This window comes from Cyprinodon tularosa, unplaced genomic scaffold, assembly GCF_016077235.1.
Source record: "Cyprinodon tularosa strain WSP-4 unplaced genomic scaffold, ASM1607723v1 ctg130, whole genome shotgun sequence".
NCBI lineage: Eukaryota > Metazoa > Chordata > Actinopteri > Cyprinodontiformes > Cyprinodontidae > Cyprinodon > Cyprinodon tularosa.
In genome coordinates, this window is record NW_024038115.1 from 1,632,501 (window position 1) to 1,660,053 (window position 27,553).

Consider the following 27,553-nt stretch of genomic DNA (forward strand, 5'->3'; position numbering starts at 1 on the left):
CATAACTTGATGAAGTTGCAAAATATGTTGCTGCCCTGCAGCAAGATGTGATAATATCACATTTTCTTGCTGCAGAGCAGCATCCCACTCCACTGACCCAAACAAGAACAATATGTTTAACCAGTGGAATATGGCTTGTTCTTAATATGATCTCATCTCAGTGGCTTTTTATACTAATTAAAAATGAGCCCATATAAAAGCTGGAGATTAATGTTTTGCACCAGATTCAGAAAGATAGAAATTAATGCTAAATTGATTAATCCGCATCCATCAACAACACTGCATTAGAATAAATAGAAATGATATTAGGTGAAGGAAGAAGCTCTTTCCTCCAAAAATGTTTTCTATAATTGAAACTTTTTTTCATAAAAAAAGTGTTTAACACTACTATTTTTGAAGGCATGTAAATGAAAGAGTACAGCAGGTCAGACAAAAACTCCTTCAGAACAAAAAGGAGGTCGTTTAAAACACTATCCTGTAATCTTCATGTCAACAGGGGCAAGTTTCTTTAAAGAGGTGACATTTTTTGAAAGATTTCCCAGACATCTACCTTAGTAAAAAAGCTGGTGACCTTTTCAGAGAACACAGGCCTAATTTGGAGGGGGTAGACCAGTGCTTGTCACTGCCTGTGTTTTCAGTTTATTCAGCAGACCGGAGATGGAACACGACTGAATCTTTTCCAAAGTCGACGCACTGTCAAAACCTCCAGACGCAGATCTTTTGAGCAAAGGCTTGGTTCAAAGTGTGAAAGAAAGACGGAAATCAGAAAGACAGCGGCATAAAGGGAAACATCTCCATCCTGGGCATTTTCTGTGAATGACAAAGTGGAATAATTTGTATGATCCCCTCAGGGTAGAGTCTGGATCAAAGTTGAATTCAGACGACACATGTCAGGTTCAAATAAAGGAGAATAGCTAAAGGATGCCTACATGGATTTAATAATGCTCACTTGTGAAACAAAGACATCTCTCTCCCTTAGGTCTTGTAATGCAATAACCGGTCTTCTTTCTGCAGAGTGGGTATCCATGCATGCAGAAATGTTATTTATAGAGGAAAACTGCATTTATCAGCTATTATAATGTGCAAATAAAGAAAGCCGGGGAGATTTCTACAGAAGTTATAAAGGACTGTAACTTTACAGCCTTTCATTGCCCCCAACCAGAACCTCTACATGCAGATTTCATTCCATCCTGCTTGGATGAATTTAAATACCACCAGCAGCAATAACAAAAACACAAACACATACAGCAAATACAATTTTGTATCAACATCAAGCACAGGACATCTTTATAGTGTTTTGCACTTGAAAAAATGCTTATTTTAGGGTTCCTTATTTTACAACTGATAATTTTGACTGGATATTTCAGTTAATCTTTACAATAAATCCAACTATTAAGTAAGAAAACTAAGTAAAACTTGCCTGTTTTTGCACATAAGTTATTTTTTTATGGTTGTTTGTTTTTTCAAGCAGAACCTGAAAGTAACATATAAATGTTTAAATGTTTTCATTGACAAAAACAATTGAAAAACAACAACTACCTCCAGACGCAAGCTGAAGCAGGAGCGACCACCAAAGGAGACCGCAGAGACACAACTCCTTCTTCTTCTCAGCAGAGTCCATTTTTTCTCCCTTTGGACACAGCAATGTTCAGCAGACCTTGCCCTTCACATTTTTACCGAATCTTGTTTACTCCTTCGTGCTTCGGTTCCGTCCAGTTAACATTCAAATGGCTGAAAGTGAGGAGGAATGGAGCGCGTCTGTTCACAGCTCAGAGGGCCCCCAGAACTCCGCCTAGTGCGCGAATTTCAAAATAAAAGCTGGGGGGAAAATTATATATCCCCAAACTTTAGACCCTTCATATAAAAGGACTTAAATGTTTAGATTTTTTTTATTTCCTGTTAACCCTACTGTTTGTATTTTAAAGGCAACATTTAGCGTCCAAAAAAAAAAAAGAATTATTAAGAAAAGCAGCTTTAATGCAGAGATTTTTTTCCTAATAAGAAAATAAAGCCCATTTGATTTTTTCTGTATATTGCGTCACCATATAGGTTGTTGGGTCTCTTCATGCATGAACAGCTACATCAGAATCCATAGAAAATAATTATATTCATCTCCATAGGGAAATTCAACCTTATGACAGACCTCAATAATGAAGAGAAATATACTCAAATATAATATAATTTGGAACAGAGGCGTAGGTAGAAATTTTTTTAAGGGTGGCCAGGCAATAACCAATGTACACTGAGGGGTGGCTGATAGTGGATAGGCGCCAGAACCTCAGGGTCAAACCAAAGATAAGACAAACTGTACTTTCCTACAGCCGTTGCTAACAAATAGACACATATATTAAAACTTTCTAGATAAAAGGCATAGTGGATAAAATTCTTTCAGGTTTGAGTTCTGGGGTGAAAATCATTTCTTTTGTTATTACTTATTTACTTCTATCAATAATCATTCTGCATAAAATTGATATTCACAAGTACTAATATCTACACAAATGTATTATTTTAATACGTTTTTATGAAAATATTTTTCACTAAAGACTCCTAGATGACTTGCATTTTCTCTTTAACCCATATAAGAGAAAATCTAGTTCAGAAAAGAGCATGAATTCTGTACTTACCATCTTTAATGTTAGTAAATTGATGTGTATAATTAACCCCAAAACGACTCTCCATTCCTAAGGGGCGGACCTGTTCTTCTGGTTCAATTTGCATGTTTTCTGAGCCAAAACTAGTTTTTGGGCTACTACAGTATATAAGGCATCAAACTAAACGCTAACTCTGACATTTTGAATTTAAAAAGCTTCCCGGATGGGAAGCGAAATGTCTTTCAACTTGGAAACCAAATCCAGTGTTGTTTTTTTATAAAATGTATTTAAAAAAAGCAACTTTCGTTTTCGTCTCAAATGCTGAAGTGCATAAGTGGATCAATATGTCCACTAGGAGATTGGAAGATGTTGCGGGATGACATCATGGACGAGAATTGTCCCGTCTGCAAAACACAATAAAGCAAATCAAAAGTTAATCTTTAATGTTAAATGAACTTCATTTCATATTTTATTTTAAAGCAAACTGATTAAAAACCATTGAAAAAGGAATGAGTTGAGAGTAACGGTTACCACTGTTTGCTGTGATTGCCATAGCATATCCAGCAATATGAATAAAATAATAATTATGTTATGTCCTTTCTTTGTCTGCAAAACAGTTTTTCACATACACAGGAATGGTCTATATGCCCTCAGCTGATCATCTTGTTATTTTCCATTATGTGCACAACAGCATCCAATATTTAAGGAGAGTAAAGATGCTCTTTTAGATATATTAAACATTTGTTGTTAGGTTTAATATCTGACAGTCTCTTAGCACAGGAATTGATTTTTTTTTAGGTTTTAGGTCAGTGCTAATATTTTATACTAAACTATAAATGAAATAAAATGGCGAACCAGCTAACTTTTCTAACCATGCTCTGACATTACCTGTGGAGCTGTGACGTGTCTCCAAAAGCATTGTGCTAGTGCTTTGTGATATTTCATCTTAGTGCTAATTCCTCCAGAGGAAAGCATTATTGTTGATGTCATTTCCACAGTTCACTTATTACAATGTTTACAAACAGAAGGGTATTTCACCAATGTATTCTCTTTAACAGACAGAGACACTATATGGTTTAAGACTAAAATGATTTGTTTTATGCTATTTAACAAAGACCTGGTGATGTTTGGCATATTATTAAATGTGTAAATAATTACTTGCTTTCATATTGAAATACTGTCTGATGCTCTTAAACAAAGAGATGTGGCATTACATATGTATAAATTGTTATATTTTATATCGCTATATTACTGGTTGCATTATTGATCTACCTTTCTTTTCTCTCACAACCCTGAGCCTTCTCTATGCACTAACAATATTTTTGCTTTTTATTGTGGGCTGTGCATGCACACATGTGAAACACAGGCCTGGAAAAGTGTTCTTCAAATTTTTCAACTCAGTGTCTTAAATCCTGCTTGAAACTATGGCTGGAGCTTAAGAATAGAATAGAATAGAAAATCCCTTTATTGTCCCACAATGGGGAAATTATTTAGCTTGAAAAAGAATCGTTTTGCATGGCTTCTTGCACATGTTGTAACTCCTTATATGGCAATTTTTTTTATCAATATATCTTACTGAAATAATTACATGAATCTTGATATATGCCTAACTCATATTCCCACCTATACAATTGACTCCAGGGATATCTATCCATCTATAAAAAAAAAAAACACAACCAACCAATAACTTTAATATTTCAATAAAGTCAATTCAGTGATTTATATACATTCAGTCTACAGCCTCTATGCTGAGCTCTGAGATTCATACACTAACACTCTCCTGTGAATGACATGAGTAAAAGAAAAAAGTAATATTCTTAAAGCTAGGAAGATATAAAAAGAGCATTTATTTATTAGACATTTAGTTAGATGTAGAGCTGCAAATAACGGTCACTTTGCTAATCGATTAATCTGTTGATGATTCTTTTGATTAATAATCGGATAATGAAAGTATAATAAATAAATGATTGAACTTTATTGATTTCACATTGGAGTCTCATCTCTGCATTTAACCCATCCAATCGGGGAGCAGGGGGATTCCATTGTGCGGCACCTCAGAGACCCAGTCTGTGGGAGTGGGGCTGGAACCCAAAACCTCAGTGACCCACTAGGCCACCACTCCCAAAGGTTCCTTAAAGAAATTTTATATAGAATTTAAACCAGGTAAAACTAAAACATTTCCACTTGAAGAGTTCTGAATAGAGAATGTTGATGGACAAAAAAAGTTTTTAATCTCAAATGCAGAATTTTTATTTTTTTTATTTTTTATAATTACTGCTCTAAGTAGGTTGTTCTTCCAGCTAAAGGCTTATTTTTTAAACTCCATAATCCATCTAATGATTAATCGATAACTAAATTAGTTGACAATTACTTCAATAATTGAATAATCAAGTATAATTTGATTAATTGTTTAAGCCCCTATTTAGATGGCAGCTAAATAATTCAAAATATTTTATTTAGTTTACACGTTAAACATCATCAAATGTTCAAATACAATGTTAATCTTTGTGTTTTGTGTTAGTTAAGTGCATATTACAGATATTTATGGACTCGTTGGCTGATCATTGTAAACCTCGACACTAAACACACAGGCTGTCAAAAGTTTCTCAGGATTTCCAAGAACTGCGAATGGAGGCATACGAAGAGCGGATCGTAAAAGCGTCTACTTGGTAGCATGAGGTCAGTGACAATGTCAGTGTGACTGACAGCAGGAAGCAGGTGGAGCGACACCTTTACAGAGAGAGAGGAGAGGAGCTTATAAAACTTTGTGGAACAGTCGGCCGGAACGACGATGTCACAACCCCCGTGAAGCAAAACGAACCGGGGCGCTCTGGAAGTGACAGGAAAAGAAAAGAGATGTTGACAAGAGTGGAAAAAATAACACAGGAAACAGATTTCAGGTTGCTTCTTGAGCGTGCCTCTTACCTCCTCAGCTTGTCAGCGCTAATGTTCTTTACTATGTGCATAGGTGAGTACGGGGGAAAGTTTTCCTCCCCATTCATGGCTCTTGACATGCAAGAAATAAATTCAATTCCTCTCCTCTGCTCATGTTTATAATGGTGCATGATGCTGTAGACGCCACTCATCCCTATTCAAGGACAAAACAGCAACAATTGCACAAAAAGGGGGTAATCTATTGAAATAGATGTAATGGAAAAATAATATTAATAATGATATCAATGGCATAACCCAACCACCAAATCTTTCAAATTTTAAATAAAAAATAAAAAAATGTATTAAAACAGAATTCATTTTCATCAGTGAGTTAAAAAAAAAAAAAGAGGTACGGATGTACATACCAATAACTCCCCTTAATGAATGTAGAATCTCCTGCTGTAGCTTTGGCTCTATCAGCAGCTCCTCTCGTGTATCAAGAAGAAGTAGGGTGGCCAGGGTTGCCAAATGAGCACCCGCTGAATGGCCAACTAAAACAATCTGATCCTAATAAGACAAAGAATAGGGTTTATTGAAAGCATAATCCTTTCCATGAACCTTGAAATTAATATAATAAAAATGGAATCTAAAGCAAAAGATTTTTTTTTGCTTTAGATTCCCCTTCGATAAAAGAGGCTGAGAATGTGTAGGGCTGTCGCGGTTGAGGAATTCCCCCTGCGATTATTCAAGGAGGCTAAATATTGCAATATGTGATATTATTGCACCATCTTTTTTTTCTTTATTCTAATCTATTTATTTCCCAAAAGTGTTTGTATATTGTTAAATTACCAACTACATTGCAAAATTTCCTTTGAAACATGGCTCTTAAATATTAAAAAAGGTTATTAAAAAAAACATGGCAATTTTATAACACTTTATTGAACGCAGATCAAAGGGCAGTAATGGCACAGATAAAAAAAACAAAAAAACAAGTTTGCTGCAGATTTTACAAATTGCCTCATTTAAATTGTCCTTTTCATTTGGCTGAAAGCCAAAATGGTCCCAAAGGGGCAGAGTAACATTTGGTTTTGATATCAGTGCAGCTGCCATTGTATCCTTCTCAACTGTTGTCCCAAGATGCGGTGATGGTTGTGGCTGGTTTTGTAGCGCGGTGAGCTTCTTGGTATGGCGATATTTCATTTGTGCGGTTATTGTGACAGCCCTAAGAATGTGGTCCACTCAGACTCCCCTGGAATCAGGGTGAAGCTCTGTTGGAGGTGGGAGTTAAACAGGTCCCTGACTGAGAGCTCCACCAGACGTATCCAGCAAACTCTCACTACTGGTTTGGGCTTAACGAGTCTGTCCAGCTTCATCTTCTTCCAGTGTATCCAGTTCACCATCGGGTGATCACTGGACAACTCCACCCTTCTCTTCATTCAAGTGTCCAAAATATACTCCCCTTTACTGATTAATGTTAATTTCTTTTCTTATATAAAAAAAAAATTGGACAGTAAAGGCCTTTCTTTTTTTTTTTCTCCACAGAGTGTGAACATAATGAATTAAAAAATTTGCTCCCTTGAGGAATTATGGATGGAGCATATTTACAGACGAGTAAATTTTTTTTATCTCATGTGGAAACGTTTTGACTATTCATATAGCGTATAGTTTTTAATTAGTCCTCTGATTGGGTTTGTTCTTTTAGAAAATGGCCAATATATGGTCTAGTTAATCCAGTTAAATAAGCTGTCACTACTTAGTTGATGATTAATTTTATAGTTGGCTAATCATTCAGCCCCAGACAGAAATCAACATGAAATTCAAACTCCTTTTTTATGACATTCATGTTGATTTTGGGAAAAAATCCAAAAATCCAAGAAATGAAACTTACATTGCATTTATAGCCATGACAAGTATGTGTAAAAACATGACTTCGGTAATATTTAGATTTAGGATACCCTCCAATACTATATACTATAGCTTAAGTCAGCTCTACCTTTTTTCAAATCTAAGGTGAGTCTTACTTTGTTAAAGACAAATGTCGGTGCGTTCACTTGGGCCCAAACCAAACAGTCAACAACATCTTGGACCATCATTAGAACATTCCCCTGAAAATGAGATAAGAACCACAGTTTAACAAATCAGATTCAAATGCATGTTTTCATTATTTTGGTAGACAAATAACTGAATCTATGAACTGAAATAACTGCATCTCTTGGAAAGTAAGGAGTGCAGAAAGAATGGTTTTAGTATTTTTTTTAAAAACTGTCGTCTGGGTCTACTGCTAATAAACAAGCTTAAAATGTCACAAACATCTACAGGAGACACATTTACACAAAAAAACAAAACAAAACAAACCTTTGGGTAGTGGAGAGCCCAGAGGTCAAAGGCCTGGGGTCGCACCACTACCTAGAAGGAACCCAACGGGGCTAGGAGGAGCAGTAGACACAGGCACCATCATTTTTATTGAAACAACCCCACCAATGAGCAATATGCTTAGGGATTTCCATCTAGCAAGACATCTTCCACTTTTTTAAATAGTGAGATGTGGTCTCATTTGAATAAATCTACCAGTTTCGGAGAGATGTTGATGCCTAAATATTGTATATTCCCTGACAATAGTTGTTTATTGGGCCATTTTGAAACAACAATTAATATGTAGGACTATGGATCTTGACTAATTTATAGAATAATCTGAGATTGTTGAGAAAGATACTAACAATTTATTATTCCAGTGAGCGAGCTTGTTGAGTGCTGGAGAAAGAGTAATACGTCATCTGCATAAAGACTTACTTTATGTTCTACATTCCTGCATTGAATACCTTTAATATCATTAGTTTGCTTGATTGCTGCAGTTAGTGATTCAATAAAGATGGCAAACAATGAGGGAGAAAGCAGACATTCTTGTCAAGTGCCCATCTGCAGATTAAACCACTTTATGAAATCTTTACCGAAGCGGAATTTACATAGAGAAGGAAACAAAGTTAGAATTAACTTCCAATTAACTCTATTTAACACTTTTTCTGCATCTAGTGGCAATATGATGAGTTTTAAATGTAGTCTATTCGATTTATTAATCTGCATACATTGGTAGATGCATGCCTTGCCTTCCCTTTATGAAGCCAGTTTGATCTGAGTGGATTAAACAAGAAGTTCCTTTTCTAAATTTTTGGCAAGAGCTTTACAAATTATTTTAAGGTCAACATTAATCAGAGATATGGGTCAATAGCTGGTAAGATAGACAGGATCTTTGGTTTTAGCAAGAGACTAATATTTGCAGAATTCATATATGGTGGAAGTCTGCCCTTCTCCTCAGTTCCATGCAGCATTCTATGGAATGTTGGTTAAAGGATATTCCAGAATATCCCATAGAATCCAACTGGAAATCCATCAGGGACTGGAGCTTCTTTCTTGAGCTTGTCTTTGAGAGCTTCCTGGAGTTTAGCAGTCGTTAGTGGTGAAACAGCTTTTTATACTATCTGGATCGTAAACACTTTTCCCTGTTGGTCTATAATTGAAGAAATAGTTATTCTTTTATTTATTTATTTTAAGCTGGTTAGCTAAAACCCTTCCAGCTTTTTTTCTGAGAGTAAAGTTTCCAATACAAAATATAGTTTATTAAGATTTATTTATTTATTTATTTTTTGGTCAAGGATTTAATTGAATTCCTGTTGATTTTCTTTCCTCTTCTTATATGATGAGAATGACATTATTTTACCTCTCATCACTGCCTGTCCAGCCTCCCAGAGCAAAGATGCTGATGCTCCAGGGAGATCATTATATTCTAAATACAAAGTCCATCCTTCATTAAAATAAATAATAATCTACATCTTCAAGCAGTGATGTATTAAACCTCCAGCCTTTACTTCAATATTTTCTTTCTTAATTTCTAGGTATAAAGAAACAGGCACTGAGATTTACCCTAAAGCTGTCAGTGATCGTGCTTCTGAGATGTTAGCCAGCAGAGAGCTTCTGAATAACTAGAAAATGATCTAAAATCAGATTATGGGTATTATTGCTTTATTTTTGCTCACCTGTTCCAAAATAAGGGAGACAATGAGGAGGAAAAAGACTTAAATGATGAGAATAAAAGAGGAAAAGTATAAAATGTTTGAATAAAAGCAATGCCAAGACCTGCAAAAGCTGCACCTTGCGTAAATAAATGGGGAAATACATATTTTAGAATAAAAAGTGTTAGATATATTCTGTAATATAAACAGAAATTCACAAGAAACTGGGCATCCAAATGACCTCAACAATCCTTGTGTAGATATTGAAAGCTTCTCTGACCAAACCCTTTCTTACTGTCGCATCGTCAAAGAGCCACTATTGCTTCGATATAAAAAGTTATTGGTGGAACCCTTGTTTGCATTCATCAAGGAACCAAATCATCCGAAAACTGGGCTTTCTTACCTTTGGATAAGTGGAGTAATCAGGACAAACAACAGCCACATTCATATTTTCAGCCATCTGTCTCGCCAGTAAACAGTAAGTTGATCTGTGTCCAGTGCTCCATGCACCGCCGTAGACAAACACCACCAGAGGGGGAAGCCCATTCCTGTATTTATTTCTTCTAGGAGCATAGTAATAGTCCAGCTTGTTGCCTCTGCGGCCATAAACTATCCCCTTCCAAGCAAAAGATAGAATACTGGGTGTAAATGATATTAGAAAAGCTATTTACTAGGATTTATTCAAATTAATCATTTAACTTTTTAAAATTAGAATATCATTACCTTCTTATGATGCTGACTGTTATTTTCGTTTCTATACCATGACTTAATCTGATAGTACAGTCTAAGGTAATAAAAGTATTTAAGAAGATCCATTGTGACAAAGGTCAAACGGCATATGCGCCTGATAGAATAGAAAAAAAAAAAAACAATATGCATGAAACTTTTCTTGGTAATGAAAACTGTCAGAATGATTACATTGAGTGTCAAGACGACAAGAAAAAGAATTCTACAAATTACCTGGGATTTAGAGCTTCTATGTACTTTCTAAAACCTGTCTTGTCTGGCAGGCCAAAGATCCACTGGGCCACAAAGCAAACTATGTATGGGACGCCTACTAACACAAAGCCCGTGATAACAGGCAAACACCAGCACCTTTTAGGAGAAAATACACATGGTTTCATTTTCCGTTTGGTTATTTAAGTTTAAATACTAAAAGTTGATGTTTAATATTCAAGACTTACATGCTGTGGAAAGGTCTACTCCTTTATCTAGAAAAAAAAAACTAGAAAAAAAAACAGAAACAAAAAACAAAAAGTTCAATAAATTACTTTCATTGTTTTAAATCATGACAAGTACAAAAATTATTGCCTCTTTAAAGTTCTACTTCTTGTTAAATAAAGGGAAAATAAGTCATTAAAACTGAGAATCCAAGTGAGCAACACATTGCTTTAGGTAACGTTAAATGTTGCACGGTTGCTGGTGTCCAGGAGATCGATCCAAGTAATTCAAAAATGGCTGATCTATTTTCTTGGCTCTACAAAAAAAAAATGGTCTGAAATGATATAGATTGAAAATATGCTGTGACTACAGTTGGGTTTGGGGAGATTTCTTGATGTTGTGACAGGAGAACAGGTAATGTGCCTGCAGATGATTGAAAAGCAACAGTAGCTAAAGCCCCTGCTTGTGCTGCAAGTATACGGTTCAAATCCCACAGCCTCCACTCTGGGTTCCTGAGCAAAAGCTTTAACCCCACACTGATCCCCCGGTGCCGCACTATGGCAGCCCACTGCTCCCCAAGAGGATGTGTTAAATGCAGAGAGGGAATTTCTCCATTGTTGGATAAAGGATTTATATTACATCAATACATACTTGTGTTTATAATCTGATAAAAATTTTATTCTCAAGAAATTAATCCATTGCATTACTAACAGCTTTAACCAACAGAGTGTAACATCAACACTTAGCTTCAGGATAAATTAAGTTATTGAAGAATAATAGAGAAGGTGGTCCAGCTTTCATTAAAAACTTCCCTACTTTGCCCTCTAGTGGTAATAGACATTATTACACACCTATACTGAGAAGCTGATTCTGGCTGGCATAGATGGCACAAAACGTCCCTTCCGTTGCTGTAAAAAAAGAAAAAAAAAGAAATGTTTTATGTAAAGAACACCCTTAAATTAAGTGACATTGATCAAAGGACGGTGTAGACAGTGCAGGAAAGCGAATCTTATCTCTCTTCCAAAAGAAAAACTTCACTTTCATAGATCCCTCTCTGAAAATCACTTCTCACTACCTCAGCCAGCATATAAATAGTCCCACAGACTTTATTGCTGCGTTTTTCTATTCTTTAAACGTAGTTCCTATTATATTTTTCATAGAGGTCTATACAAATTCTCCATCTGTTGTAGTTCAGGAGATGCAGCCCAGAGTCATAAAGTGGGGTTTGGCTTTATAGCTGCAGCTGTTTTTTTTTTTTTATTCATTTATTTTTAATAACTTCAGTCAATAACACATAATGACTGTCCCAGTCTATATATCTAGATAGATATCGAGATTACTAGATTGATGGATAGATAGACATTCCCTTTATGCCTTTGTGTTGCCTCTATGCCACTGCAATATAACATTATTTTTCTCATGTAGCAAACCTAAAATTATCTTGCCACTGAAATATACGGAGCCCCAGAACTGACATGGGAGAAAAAAAGAGATAGAGCATGCACACAAAATACAAATTTTTTTCCCCACAAAATACTAATTTGTGGCTAAATAAATCTAATTTATTCCCACAACATGATAATTTGTTACCACAAAATATTAATGTCTTCCTACAAAATACTAATTTGTTAATCAAAGATTAATTTGTGGCCACAAATTAATATTTTGTGGGAACACTTGCCTCGCCTTCCCCATGGCTACAGCTGGTCCCCAGACGGAGCAGGGCTGGAGCTGAGATGGGGGGGCCAATCATTGTCCACCCCTACCATTTCTTCCCTCTAATACAGACGGTGGCAGCAGCAATACTCTTAAGTGGAATGTTCTAACTTATTTAACATTTTAATTCTTCATATATTAACATCCATCCATCTAATTTCTGACACGCTTAATCCCAAGTGGGGTCGCGAGAGGTGCTGGTGCCTATCTCCATCTGTCAGTAGGTAAGAGGCGGGGTGAACCCTGGACAGGTTGCCAGTCCATCACAGGGCAATGCAGAGACAAACCATTGTCTTTACTCACACCTAAGGAGAATTTAGAGAAGCCAATTAACCTAACAGTCATGTCTTTGGATTGTGGGAGGAAGCCGGAGTACCCAGAGAAAACCCATGCATGCTCAGAGAGAACATGCAAACTCCATGCAGGGCTGGGAATCGAACCTGGAACCTTCTTGCTGCAAGGCAGCAGTGCTACCCACTGCAGAATTCATGCTCTTTTTACAACTACATTTAGTCTTATGGCGTGAAGACAAAATTATGTCTATCCAAGTCACCTCTGAGTCTTCAGTGAAATTAGAGATAAATAACTACTTTAATAATAATAATCCATTTAATGTAGATATAAGTACATGTAAATACTAATTTTATGCTGAACGATTATTGATAAAAGTATGTTAGTAATGAGATAGATAAGATGTTCACACCAGAACTCAAACCTGAAAGAATTTTGTCCCCTACACCTTTAATTTAGACAGCATGGATGTTTAAATATATGCATCTTTTTGTAAGCAAAGGCTGTAGGAAAGTACAGTATAGTTAGTCTTTATTTAGAAAATATAGGTTCTGGCACCTATCCCCAGTGATGGGACTAACGGCGTTGAAAGTAACGCCGTTACCTTGTTTTAGTAACGAGTAATCTAACTAATTACTTTGACTGTAACTATAACGCAGTTACCATTGCAGACACCCCGTTACTGCGCGTTACTCAGGTCGCACAATGAACCTTTTTTCAAGATAGGACTCGTGCGCAGATGCGTGAAGCTGACACCCCACCCACGTCAAAAAACTCTGCAAATAGACTGAATTATTAGTGCAACGTTAATGCAGATTTGTGCAGAAAAAAACATTGTTTGTGCTACTTTTGTTTAAGAGATATTAAAGATTATTTTTAGGTCATCCAGAGGTGCGCGCCTTGTCATGAGAGAGGGGTGGATGAGAATGGCTGATGAATAGTGAGATTCCGTCTGTCAGTTGGGTAGGTGGGTGTTTCTGCTGGCGGGTGTTAACGTACAGCACACACAGAGAGATGGAGAGTGAGGATGACTCCAGCAGCAAAACAGCGTTTTCCTGATGGAAATACCGGTGTTACGTCGAGCTGCGTTTCCCCATCACAGACGGTTTCCGGCACGAGTCACCGCGCAGGCGGCACGAGTCACCGCGCAAGCGACAGAAAACGCGCATGCTCGCTGAAGGTATGGCAAGCCAAGAAGGTCACATTTGGCATTGAATTGTCGCGTTAAGATTGAAGTTAACCCGCAAAAAACGCGCGTTCTCCCGAGCTTACGCCGCTTTTTACGCCGTCTTTTACCATCAAGCGCCGCCTTTTACGCGCGTCATGAGAGTACCGCAAGACGCGCGTTGAATACGCGCGTTGTGTCGGTCAGAACGGGCGTTAAATACGCGCGTTGTGTCGGTCAGAACGCGCGTATTTAACGCGCGTTTTCCTAATATGATAATGATGTCCTTCCTTCTTTTCCCACAGCCAATGCATTTGAACTGGTTGCATCCAATCTCTGATCAAGGCAGCCAGACCAAGAAAGTTCAGCACAGATCTGCTTTGTGGAAAACTGCACAGAGCTCAATGTTGCAGCATTGCCAAAATTCACTGCATTGCCGTTTCACAAAGCCTTAATGTTAGGAATATATCCACTAAATACACTTTGCTGTTATTTTGAATCCATTCCATGCCTATTTTCATGTAAAAACGTTTTGCATCAACATGCATCGCCAACTAATGTTTTGTATGTAAAGGTATTAGTAGGAATGTTTCATAAATCACAATTATCGAGAGGTGGCGTAGTAGGTTAAGTGACCGCCTTCAATGCAAACTTTTTGCTTCGTGGCAGGTTCGAATCCGGCAGAGGCAGTCCGACTTTTCCCTTTATATTCCCTCTTGTCTCCAACCAAGCCCATTTATTTATTTATTTTTTTCTGAGAATATAATCATAAATGTAGCCTACTTCACCGTTTTTGATCCATCGCCATGCATTCTGTCATGTAAAAACTTTTTATATTGTACTAATAAAATGACAATAAAGGGGACACTTGTCTTCCAGAAAATTTGCTGGTCTGACTTGTTTTCTGTATATTTTCCTGCATATCACCAACCTTTTCCCATAATGCTTTATACAGCAAAAACTATGCTCCCCATAGCTCATGTTCTCTGTCTCATATAATATATATGTATATATATATATATATATATATATTAACCACGTCACATAAATGTTCTTTCAGTCTGCAGATGGCGCCATATAACGAGTAGGCTATTGGCAGAGCAGCAAACAGGCAAGAGAGAATATCAAAGGCATAGGTTTGATTTCAGCTTTGGTAGGGACACTATTGGTCTTCTGTTTCATTGGTCTAATGTCATTGGTCCTTTGCAAAAATATGCATACTCTTTTTTTTATGCTTAATGTGAGCATCAGGCTTTGATGTGTTTAAAGAGAACAGCATAATTTCTTCCTAGATTAATACAAATCGTATAAGCACTACACTCACTAGATGCTTTTTAGCAATGTTTGAAGCATCACTGGCTCTGATCAATGTGCAATAAGGACTTTTTTCCACTTTGAAAATGTTTGCATTTAAACTTACCAGCCACTAAGACAGAAGGTAAATATGGTCCTATTTAACCAAATATAGTCTAAATATGCCTGTTATATGTTGATGTATCATGGGTTTTCTTTTGAAGATATATAATTGTGTAGAGGTAAACAGGTGAAACCCACTCTTATTTTTTTATCCAATATGCTCTCTCTCTGTCATGCAAAATAATACATTCAAGGGACGGCAAATAAATTTATTGTATTTACATGAGCACTGGAACCATAAGAGGAACTCACACTGAGCATTTTGAAATATTAACTTCACTATACAAGTTGTACATCTGGGCTGTAGTTATTCTATGTAGCCCATTTCATAATTTTTTTTCTATGGCTAAAACAATTAATCATATCTATCAATAATTTAAATAATTGTCAACTGATTTAGTAATTGATTAATAATTAACTGGAGTATAGAGCCACTAAAATGTGCCTTTAGCCAATAGAGCGACCCACTTAGAGCAGGAATTATACCAAGATTATGAAAAAATATGTAAACATTTTGCATTTAAGACAAAAAAACTTTTAGTCTGTCAATATTCTCCATCCAGAACTCCTCAAGAGGAAACGTTTCTGTTTCACCTGGGGTCATTTCGTAAAAAAATCTACTTTAAGGAACCTTTGGGTGATCTGATTATTAATCAATTCATCAAAAAATTAATCAACAGATTAATCAATTTGCAGAATAATCATTAGTTTCACCCCTTATTTTATGATAGCATTCCAAACACATTTTTTCCCATCATGCAGCACTGAAGGGCAGCTGCTTCACCCTGAGGCTGCCCTGCATCATTATATCTGTTTCCTACAATCATATAATGTTTCTATTCTACAAGTGCGTTTATAATAGTAAAGGATTAAATGTAACAACCTTTATCATCATCCTATATTGCTTGCTGTTTAAATAGCTCCTTATGTCTATTTTCTTTTTTAGTGGCATCATCTATAAACACAACACTAAGAATCAGCCTAAGTTTATTCAAATATAAAATCACTTTTAACAATTATAAAAGACAATATAACACTATCTTATCTGTAATGTAATAGTATCCAAAATAAACAGCCAGATTGAAGCATTATTTACCAGACATTAATGTACTAATTTACTTATAGACCGTGTGGAAATCTAGAAAAATAGAATCAGTGTAAATAGAGTTCCTCTGTTTGTCTTTATCCTATTTCTAGAAGTAGAATCAATTAAATAGAACTATTTTTATGTGGAAAACAAAAAAATAGAAGAACGTCAGCATCCTTCTCTTGTTATGTTCTACAAAATAAATTAACAGCTTTTATATACACCTGAACTGCCGTCAAAAAACAGAAAACAGTAATAGAAAAGAAATATTGGTGAAAGGGAATCAGAAATGTTGATAGATTACAGACTGCTCATTTCAACAGCAGTTTTCAGAACTCCTGTCTGACTCAGAATATTTTGTTTTATAAAAGAAATCCTAACTTTGGTTACTTTCATTTCTCAAGTTCCAAAAATCCAAACTATCTCCTGCTTCTTCACAGAACTGCAGTCAGAACCTTTCGCCTGTTTTAGCCTAGAATAAGAGTGGATTTCACCTGTTTACCTCTGCACAATTATACATCTTCAAAAGAAAACACGATACGTCAACATATAAGAGGCATATTTAGACTATATTTGGTTAAATAGGAACGTATTTACCTTCTGTCTTACTGGTAAGTTTAAATGCAAACATTTTCAAAGTGGAAAAAAGTCCTAATTGCACATTGATCAGAGCCAGTGATGCTTCAAACATTGCTAAACAGCATCTAGTGAGTGTAGTGCTTATAAGATTTGTATTAATCTAGGAAGAAATTATGCGGTGTAATCTCGGGAGAACGCGCGTTTTTTGCGGGTTAACTTCAATCTTAACGCGACAATTCAATGCGAAATGTGACCTTCTTGGCTTGCCATATAAAGGCGCGCAACAGTCGCTCTGTGCTCGCGCCACAGGAGAACTATGGAGAGCGTGAACGATCAAATGATGAACCTGACAACAGCCAGAAACCTGACAACAGCCAGAAATGATAGCCTGTATGGAGAAAGGGAGAAATCTGGGTGGATGGATGGATGGATGGATGGATGGATGGATGGATGGATGGATGGATGGATGGATGGATGGATGGATGGATGGATGATGGATGGATGGATGGATGATGGATGGATGGATGGTGGATGATGGATGGATGGATGGATGGATGGATGGATGGATATTCTGCCTTCTCAACCTACTGTATTTTTTATTTTAAGCATTATTTGATGGCCTTTGTGGCAGGGATGGAGATCCATATTTTATGTCACACACAGAGTATACATCTAGATAGATAGATGGATAGATAGATGTTGCAGTATCTATAACAACCCAAACACACAGGATTTCAGAATTAGACATCCCCAGTTATTAATTTCACCAGATCTGAATGCCCTGTTAAAAAACTTCACATGGCGTTCCCCCCTGATGTCATTTACGTTGAGTTGCAATAAATGCAAAACTCTCTGCAGGTTCTTGTCTTTGTCGTCCGCTCTATTCAGCTGGCTTTGGAAACACACGGCGAGAAGGTGGGGGCTGGGTGGTGAGGGTTACGGGGGCGAGAAACGCAAAAGTAACGCAATAGTTACTTTTACTAGTAACTAGTTACTTTTATTGTGGAGTAACTCAGTAACTCAGTTACTTTTTGGGAGAAGTAACTAGTAACTATAACTAATTACTTTTTCAAAGTAACGTGCCCAACACTGCCTATCCCTTTTCGGCCCCCCCTCAGTGTACATTGGTGGCTTGGCCACCCTTAAAATATTCTGGCTACACCCCTGAGACGGAGGCTTGTAAATCGAACAGGAACAGTTGTTAAGAGACATATTAAGTTCAAACAAAAAACGATATACTCTTTTAAAATGATGCCATCCTTCAGGATAACATTAAGAATATCAACCATATTTCTACTAAAGCGGGACAGTGAAATTCATCCTGTTAAAGTTGCGCATAGATCTCGCAAGAGGACAAAAGCTGCAGGAACATTTACTATAAGATTGAAAAGAGAAATCATTTTGATATTATCTGTTCCCCTGATTTTCAGAAAGCTGGTATTTAGGCTCACCAGACAAATGCAACTTTTAGATGTCCAGATGAGCGTTTCCAAGTTCCACCCGCGTCATTCCAGCTAAATGGTATCCATTACAATACAGGTGCTGGTCATAAAATTAGAATATCATGAAAAAGTAGATTGATTTCAGTAATTCCATTTAAAAAGTGAAACTTGTATATTATATTCATACATTACATACAAACTCATATATTTCAGATGTTTATTTTGTTTAATTTTGATGATTACAAATGACAACAAATGAAAATCTCAAATTCATCATATCAGAAAATTAGAATATTACTGAAGACCAATAAAAACAAAGGATTTATAGAAATGTTGGCCAACTGAAAAGTATGAACATGAAAAGTATGAGCATGTACAGCACTCAGTATTTAGTTGGGCCTCCTTTGGCCTGTATTACTGCAGCAATGCGGCGTGGCATGGAGTCGATCAGTCTGTGGCACTGCTCAGGTGTTATGATAGCCCAGGTTGCTCTAATAGTGGCTTTTAGCTCTTCTGAATTGTTGGGTCTGGTGTATTGCATCTTCTTCTTCACAATACCCCATAGATTTTCTATGGGGTTAAGAACCTTTCGCCTGTTTTAGCCTAGAATAAGAGTGGATTTCACCTGTTTACCTCTGCACAATTATACATCTTCAAAAGAAAACACGATACGTCAACATATAAGAGGCATATTTAGACTATATTTGGTTAAATAGGAACGTATTTACCTTCTGTCTTACTGGTAAGTTTAAATGCAAACATTTTCAAAGTGGAAAAAAGTCCTAATTGCACATTGATCAGAGCCAGTGATGCTTCAAACATTGCTAAACAGCATCTAGTGAGTGTAGTGCTTATAAGATTTGTATTAATCTAGGAAGAAATTATGCGGTGTAATCTCGGGAGAACGCGCGTTTTTTGCGGGTTAACTTCAATCTTAATGCGACAATTCAATGCGAAATGTGACCTTCTTGGCTTGCCATATAAAGGCGCGCAACAGTCGCCCTGTGCTCGCGCCACAGGAGAACTATGGAGAGCGTGAACGATCAAATGATGAACCTGACAACAGCCAGAAACCTGACAACAGCCAGAAATGATAGCCTGTATGGAGAAAGGGAGAAATCTGGATGGATGAATGGATGGATGGATGGATGGATGGATGGATGGATGGATGGATGGATGAGGGATGGATGGATGATGGATGATGGATGGATGGATGGATGGATGGATGGATATTCTGCCTTCTCAACCTACTGTATTTTTTATTTTAAGCATTATTTGATGGCCTTTGTGGCAGGGATGGAGATCCATATTTTATGTCACACACAGAGTATACATCTAGATAGATAGATGGATAGATAGATGTTGCAGTATCTATAACAACCCAAACACACAGGATTTCAGAATTAGACATCCCCAGTTATTAATTTCACCAGATCTGAATGCCCTGTTAAAAAACTTCACATGGCGTTCCCCCCTGATGTCATTTACGTTGAGTTGCAATAAATGCAAAACTCTCTGCAGGTTCTTGTCTTTGTTGTCCGCTCTATTCAGCTGGCTTTGGAAACACACGGCGAGAAGGTGGGGGCTGGGTGGTGAGGGTTACGGGGGCGAGAAACGCAAAAGTAACGCAATAGTTACTTTTACTAGTAACTAGTTACTTTTATTGTGGAGTAACTCAGTTACTTTTTGGGAGAAGTAACTAGTAACTATAACTAATTACTTTTTCAAAGTAACGTGCCCAACACTGCCTATCCCTTTTCGGCCCCCCCTCAGTGTACATTGGTGGCTTGGCCACCCTTAAAATATTCTGGCTACACCCCTGAGACGGAGGCTTGTAAATCGAACAGGAACAGTTGTTAAGAGACATATTAAGTTCAAACAAAAAACGATATACTCTTTTAAAATGATGCCATCCTTCAGGATAACATTAAGAATATCAACCATATTTCTACTAAAGCGGGACAGTGAAATTCATCCTGTTAAAGTTGCGCATAGATCTCGCAAGAGGACAAAAGCTGCAGGAACATTTACTATAAGATTGAAAAGAGAAATCATTTTGATATTATCTGTTCCCCTGATTTTCAGAAAGCTGGTATTTAGGCTCACCAGACAAATGCAACTTTTAGATGTCCAGATGAGCGTTTCCAAGTTCCACCCGCGTCATTCCAGCTAAATGGTATCCATTACAATACAGGTGCTGGTCATAAAATTAGAATATCATGAAAAAGTAGATTGATTTCAGTAATTCCATTTAAAAAGTGAAACTTGTATATTATATTCATACATTACATACAAACTCATATATTTCAGATGTTTATTTTGTTTAATTTTGATGATTACAAATGACAACAAATGAAAATCTCAAATTCATCATATCAGAAAATTAGAATATTACTGAAGACCAATAAAAACAAAGGATTTATAGAAATGTTGGCCAACTGAAAAGTATGAACATGAAAAGTATGAGCATGTACAGCACTCAGTATTTAGTTGGGCCTCCTTTGGCCTGTATTACTGCAGCAATGCGGCGTGGCATGGAGTCGATCAGTCTGTGGCACTGCTCAGGTGTTATGATAGCCCAGGTTGCTCTAATAGTGGCTTTTAGCTCTTCTGAATTGTTGGGTCTGGTGTATTGCATCTTCTTCTTCACAATACCCCATAGATTTTCTATGGGGTTAAGAACCTTTCGCCTGTTTTAGCCTAGAATAAGAGTGGATTTCACCTGTTTACCTCTGCACAATTATACATCTTCAAAAGAAAACACGATACGTCAACATATAAGAGGCATATTTAGACTATATTTGGTTAAATAGGAACGTATTTACCTTCTGTCTTACTGGTAAGTTTAAATGCAAACATTTTCAAAGTGGAAAAAAGTCCTAATTGCACATTGATCAGAGCCAGTGATGCTTCAAACATTGCTAAACAGCATCTAGTGAGTGTAGTGCTTATAAGATTTGTATTAATCTAGGAAGAAATTATGCGGTGTAATCTCGGGAGAACGCGCGTTTTTTGCGGGTTAACTTCAATCTTAACGCGACAATTCAATGCGAAATGTGACCTTCTTGGCTTGCCATATAAAGGCGCGCAACAGTCGCTCTGTGCTCGCGCCACAGGAGAACTATGGAGAGCGTGAACGATCAAATGATGAACCTGACAACAGCCAGAAACCTGACAACAGCCAGAAATGATAGCCTGTATGGAGAAAGGGAGAAATCTGGATGGATGAATGGATGGATGGATGGATGGATGGATGGATGGATGGATGGATGGATGGATTGATGATGGATGGATGGATGGATGGTGGATGATGGATGGATGGATGGATGGATGGATGGATGGATGGATGGATATTCTGCCTTCTCAACCTACTGTATTTTTTATTTTAAGCATTATTTGATGGCCTTTGTGGCAGTGATGGAGATCCATATTTTATGTCACACACAGAGTATACATCTAGATAGATAGATGGATAGATAGATGTTGCAGTATCTATAACAACCCAAACACACAGGATTTCAGAATTAGACATCCCCAGTTATTAATTTCACCAGATCTGAATGCCCTGTTAAAAAACTTCACATGGCGTTCCCCCCTGATGTCATTTACGTTGAGTTGCAATAAATGCAAAACTCTCTGCAGGTTCTTGTCTTTGTCGTCCGCTCTATTCAGCTGGCTTTGGAAACACACGGCGAGAAGGTGGGGGCTGGGTGGTGAGGGTTACGGGGGCGAGAAACGCAAAAGTAACGCAATAGTTACTTTTACTAGTAACTAGTTACTTTTATTGTGGAGTAACTCAGTAACTCAGTTACTTTTTGGGAGAAGTAACTAGTAACTATAACTAATTACTTTTTCAAAGTAACGTGCCCAACACTGCCTATCCCTTTTCGGCCCCCCCTCAGTGTACATTGGTGGCTTGGCCACCCTTAAAATATTCTGGCTACACCCCTGAGACGGAGGCTTGTAAATCGAACAGGAACAGTTGTTAAGAGACATATTAAGTTCAAACAAAAAACGATATACTCTTTTAAAATGATGCCATCCTTCAGGATAACATTAAGAATATCAACCATATTTCTACTAAAGCGGGACAGTGAAATTCATCCTGTTAAAGTTGCGCATAGATCTCGCAAGAGGACAAAAGCTGCAGGAACATTTACTATAAGATTGAAAAGAGAAATCATTTTGATATTATCTGTTCCCCTGATTTTCAGAAAGCTGGTATTTAGGCTCACCAGACAAATGCAACTTTTAGATGTCCAGATGAGCGTTTCCAAGTTCCACCCGCGTCATTCCAGCTAAATGGTATCCATTACAATACAGGTGCTGGTCATAAAATTAGAATATCATGAAAAAGTAGATTGATTTCAGTAATTCCATTTAAAAAGTGAAACTTGTATATTATATTCATACATTACATACAAACTCATATATTTCAGATGTTTATTTTGTTTAATTTTGATGATTACAAATGACAACAAATGAAAATCTCAAATTCATCATATCAGAAAATTAGAATATTACTGAAGACCAATAAAAACAAAGGATTTATAGAAATGTTGGCCAACTGAAAAGTATGAACATGAAAAGTATGAGCATGTACAGCACTCAGTATTTAGTTGGGCCTCCTTTGGCCTGTATTACTGCAGCAATGCGGCGTGGCATGGAGTCGATCAGTCTGTGGCACTGCTCAGGTGTTATGATAGCCCAGGTTGCTCTAATAGTGGCTTTTAGCTCTTCTGAATTGTTGGGTCTGGTGTATTGCATCTTCTTCTTCACAATACCCCATAGATTTTCTATGGGGTTAAGAACCTTTCGCCTGTTTTAGCCTAGAATAAGAGTGGATTTCACCTGTTTACCTCTGCACAATTATACATCTTCAAAAGAAAACACGATACGTCAACATATAAGAGGCATATTTAGACTATATTTGGTTAAATAGGAACGTATTTACCTTCTGTCTTACTGGTAAGTTTAAATGCAAACATTTTCAAAGTGGAAAAAAGTCCTAATTGCACATTGATCAGAGCCAGTGATGCTTCAAACATTGCTAAACAGCATCTAGTGAGTGTAGTGCTTATAAGATTTGTATTAATCTAGGAAGAAATTATGCGGTGTAATCTCGGGAGAACGCGCGTTTTTTGCGGGTTAACTTCAATCTTAACGCGACAATTCAATGCGAAATGTGACCTTCTTGGCTTGCCATATAAAGGCGCGCAACAGTCGCCCTGTGCTCGCGCCACAGGAGAACTATGGAGAGCGTGAACGATCAAATGATGAACCTGACAACAGCCAGAAACCTGACAACAGCCAGAAATGATAGCCTGTATGGAGAAAGGGAGAAATCTGGATGGATGAATGGATGGATGGATGGATGGATGGATGGATGGATGGATGGATGGATGGATGGATGGATGGATGAGGGATGGATGGATGATGGATGATGGATGGATGGATGGATGGATGGATGGATGGATATTCTGCCTTCTCAACCTACTGTATTTTTTATTTTAAGCATTATTTGATGGCCTTTGTGGCAGGGATGGAGATCCATATTTTATGTCACACACAGAGTATACATCTAGATAGATAGATGGATAGATAGATGTTGCAGTATCTATAACAACCCAAACACACAGGATTTCAGAATTAGACATCCCCAGTTATTAATTTCACCAGATCTGAATGCCCTGTTAAAAAACTTCACATGGCGTTCCCCCCTGATGTCATTTACGTTGAGTTGCAATAAATGCAAAACTCTCTGCAGGTTCTTGTCTTTGTCGTCCGCTCTATTCAGCTGGCTTTGGAAACACACGGCGAGAAGGTGGGGGCTGGGTGGTGAGGGTTAAGGGGGCGAGAAACGCAAAAGTAACGCAATAGTTACTTTTACTAGTAACTAGTTACTTTTATTGTGGAGTAACTCAGTTACTTTTTGGGAGAAGTAACTAGTAACTATAACTAATTACTTTTTCAAAGTAACGTGCCCAACACTGCCTATCCCTTTTCGGCCCCCCCTCAGTGTACATTGGTGGCTTGGCCACCCTTAAAATATTCTGGCTACACCCCTGAGACGGAGGCTTGTAAATCGAACAGGAACAGTTGTTAAGAGACATATTAAGTTCAAACAAAAAACGATATACTCTTTTAAAATGATGCCATCCTTCAGGATAACATTAAGAATATCAACCATATTTCTACTAAAGCGGGACAGTGAAATTCATCCTGTTAAAGTTGCGCATAGATCTCGCAAGAGGACAAAAGCTGCAGGAACATTTACTATAAGATTGAAAAGAGAAATCATTTTGATATTATCTGTTCCCCTGATTTTCAGAAAGCTGGTATTTAGGCTCACCAGACAAATGCAACTTTTAGATGTCCAGATGAGCGTTTCCAAGTTCCACCCGCGTCATTCCAGCTAAATGGTATCCATTACAATACAGGTGCTGGTCATAAAATTAGAATATCATGAAAAAGTAGATTGATTTCAGTAATTCCATTTAAAAAGTGAAACTTGTATATTATATTCATACATTACATACAAACTCATATATTTCAGATGTTTATTTTGTTTAATTTTGATGATTACAAATGACAACAAATGAAAATCTCAAATTCATCATATCAGAAAATTAGAATATTACTGAAGACCAATAAAAACAAAGGATTTATAGAAATGTTGGCCAACTGAAAAGTATGAACATGAAAAGTATGAGCATGTACAGCACTCAGTATTTAGTTGGGCCTCCTTTGGCCTGTATTACTGCAGCAATGCGGCGTGGCATGGAGTCGATCAGTCTGTGGCACTGCTCAGGTGTTATGATAGCCCAGGTTGCTCTAATAGTGGCTTTTAGCTCTTCTGAATTGTTGGGTCTGGTGTATTGCATCTTCTTCTTCACAATACCCCATAGATTTTCTATGGGGTTAAGGTCAGGAGAGTTTGCTGGCCAATTAAGAACAGGGATACCATGGTCCTTCAACCAGGTACTGGTAGCTTTGGCACTGTGTGCAGGTGCCAAGTCCTGTTGGAAAATGAAATCTGCATCTCCAAAAAGTTGGTCAGCTGCAGGAAGCATGAAGTGCTCTAAAACTTCCTGGTATGTGGCTGCGTTGACCCTGGACCTCAGAAAACACAATGGACCAACACCAGCAGATGACATGGCACCCCAAACCATCACTGACTGTGGAAACTTTACACTGGACTTCAAGCAACGTGGATGAAGTGCCTCTCTTCTTTTCCTCCAGACTCTGGGACCTTGATTTCCAAAGGAAATGCAAAATTTACTTTCATCAGAGAACATGACTTTGGACCACTCACCAGCAGTCCAGTCCTGTTTCTCTTTAGACGCTTCTGACGCAGTCTGTGGTTCAAGAGTGGCTTGACACAAGGAATGCGACAGCAGAAACCCATGTCTTTCATACGTCTGTGTGTGGTGGTTCTTGAAGCACTCACTCCAGCTGCAGTCCACTCTTTGTGAATCTCCCCCACATTTTTGAATGGGTTTTGTTTCACAATCCTCTCCAGGGTGCGGTTATCTCTCTTGCTTGTACACTTTTTTCGACCACATCTTTTCCTTCCCTTCGCCTCTCTATTAATGTGCTTGGACACTGAGCTCTGTGAACAGCCAGCCTCTTTAGCGATGACCTTTTGTGTCTTGCCCTCCTTGTGCAAGGTGTCGATGGTCGTCTTTTGGACAACTGTCAAGTCAGCAGTCTTCCCCATGATTGTGTAGCCTATAGAACTAGACTGAAAGACCATTTAAAGGCTTTTGCAGGTGGTTTGAGTTAATTAGCTGATTAGAGTGTGGCACCAGGGGCCATCAATTTTGAACCTTTTCACAATATTCTAATTTTCTGATATGATGAATTTGAGATTTTCATTTGTTGTCATTTGTAATCATCAAAATTAAACAAAATAAACATCTGAAATATATGAGTTTGTATGTAATGTATGAATATAATATACAAGTTTCACTTTTTAAATGGAATTACTGAAATCAATCTACTTTTTCATGATATTCTAATTTTATGACCAGCACCTGTAGAATGGTAACCTGTCAAAGAGCTGTCAGCGTCATCAGACAAAGTCCACGGCTGGGACTTCCTTCTTCTTCTTGTGTTTAATGGCGGTTGAAACAGACAGGTGTCGAGCCAAAGAGGTAATCCCCAACAGAATGTGTAACCCCTCCTCGGGAGCACGCACGGAGTAGGAGGAGTTTATGGAGTTCACTCCGCCTCAATAACAACTTTCTAAACGTGAAACTTGAAATGTTTATATTTATGAAAGATAAGAGCTTTTATTTTAATATTTACTCAACATGTTATAATATAATAATAATAATAATAATAATATATATATATATATATATATATATATATATATATATATATATATATATATATATATATATATATATATATATATATATATACTATATAGCATATATAGTAACCTGTCAGATAAATAAGATTTAAACCAGTCTAGTGCTGTTCCTTTAATTCCTACAAAACATTCAAGTCTTTCTATAGGAATATTATGATCAAATGTGTCATATGCAGCACTGAGACCTAACAGGACAAGCACAGATACAAGTCCATTATCTGAGGCAAAGAGAATATCATTAGTGACTTTCACTTTCAGTGCTATGAAGAGTTATTGAAGCTCTTCAAGAAGTTCATTATGGTGTAAGTGGTCACACACTTTTTTGACAACTACTTTTTAAAAAAAAATTAGATAAGAAAGCAAGATTGGAAATAAGTCTATAATTGAGCAAGTCATCTGGGTCAAGAGCAAAGGTTTAATTACAGCAACCTTAAAAACCTTTTGTACAAATCCCTGTACCAGGGATAGATTAATCACATCTAAAATGGAGGAGGAAACCATTAAATAACTTGGTTGGAACTGGATCTAACATACAAGTAGAAGGCTTAGATGAAGATTATAGTTTTACTAACTCTGAAAGTTCAACTGGATCAAAACAGTCTAAACTTGGTTCAGATTCAATGGCTACCTCAGAGATTGCCTCACCTTCCAGAGATAAACCAAGCATACTTGGAGGAGTACTGATCTTATTTTTAACAGAACCAATCTTATTTATAAAGAATCCCATAAAATCATTACTGCTAAAATCAGGTTGGGTGGACGGTTCCACACCCAGAGCCACAGCAATGGCTCTGCGTGTTGGGATCTGGAGTTGTTCCACCTTTCCCCAGCAGAGTGCGCCATG

The 27,553-nt window shown here is 37.3% G+C and overlaps 2 protein-coding genes across 3 annotated transcripts in view; both read right to left on the minus strand.

Annotated features, from left to right (window-relative positions):
• Positions 1-1,783, minus strand: part of cspg4b (chondroitin sulfate proteoglycan 4b) — a 32,203-nt gene extending 30,420 nt beyond the window's left edge. The window contains exon 1 of the mRNA XM_038277311.1: positions 1,540-1,783. Coding sequence (XP_038133239.1) covers positions 1,540-1,621 — 82 coding nt within the window. The 5' untranslated portion in view covers positions 1,622-1,783. The remainder of the gene's footprint in view (positions 1-1,539) is intronic.
• Positions 1,784-4,649: 2,866 nt separating this feature from the next.
• si:dkey-193c22.1 (uncharacterized protein LOC567837 homolog) lies at positions 4,650-20,453 on the minus strand. Of its 2 annotated transcripts, none has more exons than XM_038277313.1 (10): positions 20,436-20,453; positions 11,485-11,541; positions 10,657-10,683; positions 10,433-10,567; positions 10,196-10,316; positions 9,876-10,088; positions 7,487-7,570; positions 5,891-6,032; positions 5,517-5,679; positions 4,650-5,421 (listed from the first exon to the last, which is right to left on the minus strand). In XM_038277313.1, coding segments are annotated over exons 3-10 (1,095 nt in total). In that variant the 5' UTR covers positions 10,659-10,683; positions 11,485-11,541; positions 20,436-20,453; the 3' UTR covers positions 4,650-5,186. The 2 variants fall into 2 exon arrangements, with proteins under 2 accessions (XP_038133241.1, XP_038133240.1); XM_038277312.1 differs by lacking the exon at positions 20,436-20,453 and adding an exon at positions 18,339-18,426.
• Between the last annotated feature and the right edge of the window lie 7,100 nt (positions 20,454-27,553).

Excerpts from the sequence above, each read along its gene's own strand:
- si:dkey-193c22.1 (XM_038277313.1), bottom strand. Across the intron at positions 7,571-9,875 it reads ATTACTCCACTTATCCAAAG|GGGAATGTTCTAATGATGGT; the intron begins GTAAGAAAGCCC and ends TCTCATTTTCAG. Across the intron at positions 5,680-5,890 it reads TTCATTAAGGGGAGTTATTG|GGATGAGTGGCGTCTACAGC; the intron begins GTATGTACATCC and ends GTCCTTGAATAG.